General features: G+C 33.6%; 1 protein-coding gene across 1 annotated transcript in view; it reads right to left on the minus strand.

The window, feature by feature from the left end:
* The window catches only part of Sf3b6 (splicing factor 3b subunit 6), a 34,165-nt gene extending 27,553 nt beyond the window's left edge, over window positions 1-6,612 (minus strand). Inside the window, exons 1-2 of the mRNA XM_090407052.1 lie at window positions 6,401-6,612; window positions 2,741-2,859 (exon numbers count right to left, since the gene is read on the minus strand). Of these exons, the coding sequence (XP_090263178.1) occupies window positions 2,741-2,859; window positions 6,401-6,424 (143 nt within the window). The 5' untranslated portion in view covers window positions 6,425-6,612. The remainder of the gene's footprint in view (window positions 1-2,740; window positions 2,860-6,400) is intronic.
* Between the last annotated feature and the right edge of the window lie 1,873 nt (window positions 6,613-8,485).

The raw sequence follows: 8,485 nt of genomic DNA on the forward strand, positions 1-8,485 counted from the left end.
TTTATAATAACCTAAAAATAATGAATTCCTTCTATAAACATAAAGACATACATAAATATACTTGGGCAGCAAGAGATGGAAATCAATATTAGATTACTTTATATTAAATGGAAAGACATCAAAATTTTCACTAGATGTTAGAGCTCACAGAGGATATGAAATAAGCAGTGACCACTTCCTTGTTAAAATAAAATTAAGATTACCACCTAAATGGCTACAAGTAACAAGAACAGAAAGAAAATTTGAAACATTTGTTTATAAAACTAGACTATTGAATGACACAAATGTACAATGGCTATATGAACAAAGAATTAACCAATATCTAGATAAAATAAAACAAAATGAAGAAATAGAAATAGAATGGCTTAATATAAAAACGATACTAAATGCAGCAGCAAATGAAAGCTTAGGAAAGACCAAAAATTTCAATAAAAGGAAAAAAAAACTGAAGATCTGGGATGATACAATCAAAGAAATAATCAAAAAGAAAAAAGAAGCCTATCACAAATGGTTAAGCAGTAAAAGATTAGAAGATGAAATAGAATATAAAAGAATAAGAGCCATAGCTAAATGAGAAGTCAGAAAAAGACACAGAGAATCATGGAACAAATTTGTTTCTAATTTAGAACATGATTTATATAAAATAAGACCCAATGTATATAAGATTTTGAAACAGCTAAATGCAGATACAAAAGAAAACATAAAATTATACACCGAATTTAAATTAGAAGAATTTCTAAATTACTACAGAGAATTGTGGACAGACAAATATTTTAAAAGAGACAACTGGCAAACAATTAACAAAAATGAAAAGGAAATAACTAAAGAAGAATTAGAAATCAGCCAGAAAGAAACAAGAAAGGGAAAAATCACCTGGAGAAGATAAGCTAGGTTCAGACTATATAAATACGCAAGAACAAGATTCAAAGAAAGACTCATTACTTTTAAATAAAATTTATTCAACTGGTATCCCCCCCCCCCCAATAGAATGGAAAAAAGCAATTGTGATTCCTATCTTTAAAAAAGGTAATAGAGATGACCCTAGAAACCATAGAGGTATCAGTATACTAAATTCCTGTTACAAAATATATAGCAGAATCTTAAATAGCAAACTAATATATATTCCGAAAACTTTATTTTAGAAGTACAGAATGGATTTAGAAAAGGACGATCATGTATAGACCTGGCCTTTTGCCTAAAATTAATAATAGAGAAAAGAATAGAATACAATTTAGACACACATATTGCATTTATTGACTTTGAAAAAGCATTTGGCAAAGTTAAAAGAAACATTATTTAACATATTAAAAGAAAGACAAATACCAAATAATATCCTAAAAGCTATCACAAGTATATATGAAAATAATCAAATATAAATAAGATTAAATCACGAGCTATCATATACGAGAGAGATAAACCAAAGGGTCTGACAGGGATGTCCCCTTGCAGCAAATCTTTTTAATATCTACTTAAATGACATAATAATAAAATGGAATAAAAATTTACATGAAGGAATTAAACTTTCTCCTACAGTAAACTTAAACACTCTCAAATTCTTTAGATAACTTACAGAAAGCTATTTTAGATCTAAATAAGATAGCCAAAGATTATGATATGATAATATCAACAGAAAAATCAAAAAACTATGGCCTTTAAAGGACAAGATCCTGCAAGAACTAAAATAGTAATAGATAACAAGATCTTAGAACAGGTGAATTCATTTAACTACTTAGGATGCATGATCACATATGAAAATGAAAAAGATATAAACGTAAAAATTGCAAAATATTTAAAAATAACAGGTGTAATTAACTCTATATTTAAACCAAACCTAGTTCAAACACAAACCAGACTAAAAGTATACAATATATTAGCCCTACCAATCTTAATGTATGGAAGCAAAATCTGGACAATAAAACAAAAAGACAAAGATTAACAACAGCAGAAATGAAGTTTATGAGAAAAACTACAAAGTATATCCTATTTGATCACAAAAGAAATGAAGAAATTATGAAAGAATTAAACCAAGAACCAGTAATAGAAAAAATTAAAAAATATAAACATAAATGGATGGAACACGTTCAAAGAATGAAAACAGAAAGATTACCAAAACAAGCCTTAAAGTACAAGCCGTTAGGAAAAAGAAAACCAGGATGTCCTCTTAAACGATTCAACGATGATTTAAGGCCAGAACAGGTCATGCTAGGCCTAAATCCTTGATATGCATGATGATGTCTCAGTTTAGTCAAAGACTTGTTTTCCATAGCAACAGTAAAGACTGCAGACAGATATTTTTTTTTTTGCAAAGGATTGCCATCTATGCTTGAGCACAATGGCTTATCTATTTTTGATGACAGGCATTAAGGAATTATACAGATTATACCAATCTGTATAATTCAATGTGTTATTTTTCTTTGTATTATTTTCCTGTAATCTCAATGAAACCCAGATATGTATCTAAACTTTGTGAATACTATTTTTCATGCCTTTTAATGGCATTAATCCAGTGAAGTATTTCAGATCTGCTGAAAGAAGTTCAGCATTTTTTTAATGAATTTAATTAAATATTTTTAGATAAGATATACGCTTCTACAGTCAAAAATATATCCCCCCCCCCAGCGGCAGACTAGGCGATAGGTCGGTTGGGAATGGTACTAACAAGAGGTCGCATCTAAGTAACACATGAACCCTGCATAGGAAGCAAGAATAACGTGTAGCGAAAGAAGAAGATATGACTTACACACGTATCTGTCGAATAGCTCCATACTTTCCAAATATATCATACATTTCTTCTGCAGTTATCTTATAAGGCAGATTTCTGACATAAAGTATTCTGTTCACCTCTGGTGGTAGACGAACCTGTAAATAAAATGTGTTAAATATCATTTAAGCTATCCTCAAGCTAAATTTTTGTAAAGTATAAAAACTGCTTTCAAACAAACAACATTAAAATAGTTTTCATATCATAGGTGATTAACAGCTTCTGTTAATATAAAGTAATGAAACAGAAATTTAAATGCTCTTTTGTGAATTGCTTTATTATTATTATACAGACTCCTCCAGGAAGTCTAAGGAATCATCAAATGAAGGCGATTTCTATGTCACTCAATGCCTGGAGATATGCTATCTCTCTCTTTATTCCATTTACTAAAGATGCCTTCACATCATCAAAGTTTAATTATTGTTTTTTTAATGAGAAGAATCTGTTCCTCATATACTTCCTAACTTAACCACACCATGTACTCAGCTGCCAGGGATTAACCCAAGTTCTCCCTCCACTTGACAAGAATTGCAAAATTTCATTTGTATCTATGTTACAGGATCCCTTTACTGACTTATCTCTATCATATCTCAATTCTCTCATATGTCTACAGCTCAAACTTTGAAAACCACACTTCATTCTGTCCTCACATGCACAATTCAATAGGCTAAATATCATCTGCTAAGTTATCCTCCAGTAGAGGGTCTCTATGTCTCCACAGAAGCCAAGTGACTATATCTGAGCACAACAGATGTAACCTTATTGAAGCCCTATAATGTGGAAGAATAACTCCTTCACCTTCAAGTTAGTATTCTCTTCAACAATGCAGTTATGCAATGTGATGTGATGACCAACCACCTTAGCAATTTGGCCCTTCAACTTAACTTAACATCTACTATCATCCTTCCCCCAGGTTTTTGGCTTCATTAACCTTACAGCAAATTCCTATTAATATAATGTGCTGCCTATGCTATCTGGTGTCCTCAATCCATTTTTGCATAACCTTACACTTGGCAACACTGAATTGACACTTATCAAATGCTCATAGAACCAGTTTCAAATCAGTCTGCAGAGATTCAGTATCAGCTATATCCTTATAACCCTCTCAACTTTGAACCTTCAACAAATATTTCAATTTTATCTCTAGACCAGGGCTCAACAAATATGCTCTCCCACTTGCCTGTGGCAAGTAGATTTCACTAGCTGACAAGAAGGAGAAGTCTTGAACAAGTAAATTTTGTGTGTAGGATTTTGCATAATTTGTTGAGCCCTGCTCTAGACCAATTTGTATATTATTAATATACAAGTTAAAGAATGGCTCAAGTATAGCGATCCTGGTTAGTGTCCTTTTCTAGACACAGCACCTTAATATATCATTTCTGATAGCTGTCAGTAAGTCGCTCTGTTTTTTTTGTCACAAATCTATTTTGCATATCCATCCCTTTCAGTTTATACGGCAACCTCCCATGGAGGATCCTGTCAAATATCTTGTCAAAATGTATCCAGAAGTATCCACATGTATATATTCCCTCTATTCAATCCTATTGTCACTCAATGTGAACTGGTTTCAAAAGAAAGATGTGTCCAAAACCAAGTTGTACTCCAGAAAGAGTCGAACTGTTGTTTACCAATTTCTGGATGCATGTCCTTACTAGCCTCTAATACATTAATGACCACTCTAGAGATAGTGACTGGTCTATAACTAGCTCCTTCTATCCCAGTTCCATCCTTGTATAATGGAATTATCTTGCATTTCTTCCACTCATTAGGATTCTTACTTGTGCCAAGACATAAATTTAACAATCAAATCAAGAAATATACTAAAAATAAATATAAAAAAATAAAATTTAAAAACTTGATTCATACACAGGAGTGGGTTCAGATGAGATATCAGCATATCCTTTCAGCACCTATGCTGATATCTCATCTGAACCCACTCCTGTGAAAGAATCAAGTTTTTACAACAGCTTCAATACCTCTTACTCATCTACTTCTATTCTTTCATCCAGTTTCCCCCCTTCAGCATCCAGAAAGTAAATGGATTGTTTGGAATATACATCACTAAAGGATCACTGAACAACTGTGAATCTGAAACTTTGCTGCCATATTTCATAATCTGATCTTGCCTTCCTCAACATGGCTGTTACTTTTCTAGCCTGCTTATTATACTGTTCATGGACCTGGTCATTACCTTTTTCTCAGAACAAGTTTTATTCATCCATTTAACTCCTATGCTATTTATTCTCCTATCTTTGTAGACGGAATAAGATATAGATGCTTTCAGATACCCTTTAACTATTCTCCATATTTTCTTAGGGCACTGCTTTAAGTTGCATTGTAGTTCTTCATATACCCTTAAAGCTCTCACATGATTTCTCACTTTCCAGGTCAAAACTGCATTATCACCCAATCAACTACAAGCACAACAATTACCTTACTTATAGATAGAATTTATAGAGATTATCCATGTATATAAATATATTCCCTCTATCCAATTCTATTGCTACTCAATGTGAAGAAATTACAAAAGCAAGATGTTGTCCTGCAGAGAGAGAGAGAGAATGTCAAAGTGCTGTTTATCAACTTTTGTATATCCTTACTAGGCTTTCCATTAATAACCACTCTAGAGATAGTGACTGGTCTATAGATGGCTCCTATTCTTTCATACAATATTGATCCAATATTCTTGCATCTCCAGTCTCTTTTGCATTTGCTGCTAAAGTCTATTACCCCTCAATAACTATAAATGATCCTCTCCCTCAAGTTTGCATACTTTCTCCTCTTTTGTCAATTATCTCCATAGTTGAAAATTGTAATGACAGTCCTCCCTCCATGAGGTTTATCTGCTTCTACAATTCACAGTCCTCTTCAGACTACCCAAATTGGTAGCAGCAACAACATTCAAATATGTATTTTGCCCTATTTATTCATACCAAACAGCTTCAAATAGATTGCCCATATTATTGCTCAGACTATCATCACCATTTCATATTTTTATTCTGGTTTGATTTAATTCATCTGCAATCATTAGCAATACCTTCCCTGCCTTTCCTCTCCTCTCTGAATACTCAAAATCATCATATTCTATTCTTAAAAGGAACACATCTAGAACCACTTGACTATTTATACACAGTACTTCGCCAAACAATCTCTCCAATCACCATCTCCATCTTTCAACATTGTACTAATAATACAATACTTTCGACCATCACAGCTCTACATTTCAGCTATTGATTGCGAAACAATTAATTTACAATTGTAAATTTATATAAAAATGTCATAAAATTAATTATTTTATCCGCTTAATATCAGTGATGGCAGAGTATTTTCAAAATTTAATTTATATTGCTTGTGTTCTGTTGCTTCACAATCTACACGTAAGTATTCATTTTACACTGGTTAATAGTCAACTGAAAATAAGATGCAAAAATATTACGTATAATAAATCATTATTTTGTGATCATAATAAAAGTGAAACAATATTTTAATTTTTGTTATCGAAAAATTTTCGAATTGTTTAGTCCCATCACACACAAAGCATAAAATATAATCATTTGAAGAAGCATTCTTCGAAACCAACTTAACAGCAAACAGAGGTATATCCACCTCTATGAATACAGCAAAATTATATAGACTTACGCTAGTTTTTCTTTGCATAGCCATTATTACAGGTATTTATTAACGAGACCTATCTACAAAACACAATAATCAAACGAGGAAGACTAACGATAAAACAACTTTTTTTTTATTGTTATTATTGAATAAGAAGAAACCGCCCTCTATACGGAAACAAGGTTACTTATAACACTATAAATAAATACGCTAACGTATGTATTATTTCTGGGAAAATTCCCATATTACTCCTCTAAATCAGTGTTTCCCAAATTTATGGATGTAAACGCCCCCTTAGAAAATTAAAATATTTCAAAGAAAAAATCGTAATACAGACATATATTATTATAATATTTATTGTATTTATAATAAATAATAAATAAATCAGCTAACGCCTATTATTCCCTAATAGGACGCAGGACATTAATGGTGCAGAGCTATAACGTATAACTTAAATATAAATGACAATAGGCTTCATTTCGGCGATATAATCATTATTTAAATTAAGAGGATATTAAATCCCACATAGTTTTAAAACCGAACAAGAAACTCAACGATTGGAATCAGAAAGTTTCATGCCGAATATAGTATAATAAACTATAAAAGTATCGGCGATTACTAGCGTGAGCTAATGCAAGTAGTCCTAGTACGTAGTACAAACTCGGGCAACTCGCAGCAAAGATGGTAAAATTCTGATCGCTATTCTTGGTATTTTTCATATTATTATTATTATTATTATTATTATTATTATTATTATTATCAAAAAAAAAAAAATCAGCTAACGCCTTTTTTATTCCCGTATATACGGGAGTAGGCGAGGCCATTTAGCCCTATCTAACTTTTGGAAACTGAGTGGGCAATTCAATCTCCACTGGTACCCAATCAGAGACAGATGGCCCAAGGCTATCACTAATTAAGCGGTACGCAGTGAAGAGAGACGGCTCAAATGTGCCGCCATCTCGTGGTCCCTAACCCTAACACAATATATTTAATGTCTGAAATAATGTGGGTTCTAAGGACTCCAGGGAGTCCTTAGACTCATCGAGGGAGACCCTAAACATCATGCCCACACAATTATACGATTTTCTCACAGTATCTATCATACCTTGCCTTGAACTCGCTCACTGTCATAGCACCCACAACAGACTCTGGCAGCTTATTCCACTCATTTAACCACTCTAATAGTAAAGAACCCAGCTCTAACATCCCTGCTAACCACACTCTTGTCCAGCTTCCATAGGTGTCCCCTAGTTTTCCCACCACCAGTTCTGATTTCAAAATTATCCTCCGAATTAATCCTATAGAATCTCTATAGCAATTTGAATGTCTCAATCATATCTCCCCTTTTCCGCCTATCAACTAGTTTCTGCAACCCACAAATCTTCAACCTGTTCTCATATGGTTCATTCCATAGACCTGATATCATCTTAGTCACTCGCCTCTGGATCCTCTCCACCTCCTCCCCATCAAGAAGGAACCGAGGTGACCAAATCGGGACACAGTAGTCGAGATGAGGTCTTATCCAGGCTTGGTACAGAGGTACAATAACTTGCTCGTCTCTGCTCATCAAGGTATTTTTTAACAACCAAGTGAGTCGAGCTGATTTAGCTACTTTTGCAATGTTCCCCCTAAACTTCATCTCCATATCCATCAACACTCCCAAGTCCCTGGCCTCATCAATCTCCTGGAGTACAGTTCCACCAATGTGGTATACTGCTGCTAATCTTTTCACCCCAAAATGCATAACCTTACATTTTGTCACATTAAATTGACAACCATTCTCCTTAGCCCAGAACTCCAATCTATCCAAGTCATCCTGCAAGATTTTGACATCTTCTGCATTCACTATCGCCCTACCCAACTTTGCATCATCAGCAAACAAATGAACTGTTCCACTTAGATCCTTCCCTATATCGTTAATGAACAGATTAAACAGCAGTGGCCCAAGAACAGAACCCTGCGGCACACCACTAGTCACAGGCCGTCTTTTGGATTCTAATCCTGAATAAACTACTCTTTGATATCTCTCCATCAACCACCCACCTATCCATCTCACCAACCCTATATCCATCCCATATGTTGTAGTTTACGGATTAGAATTTCATGTGGTAT

The sequence above is a fragment of the Typopeltis vanoorti genome, chromosome 17 (genome assembly GCF_054136105.1).
Source record: "Typopeltis vanoorti isolate ZY-2024b chromosome 17, IOZ_Tvanoo_1.0, whole genome shotgun sequence".
NCBI classification, from domain to species: domain Eukaryota; kingdom Metazoa; phylum Arthropoda; class Arachnida; order Uropygi; family Thelyphonidae; genus Typopeltis; species Typopeltis vanoorti.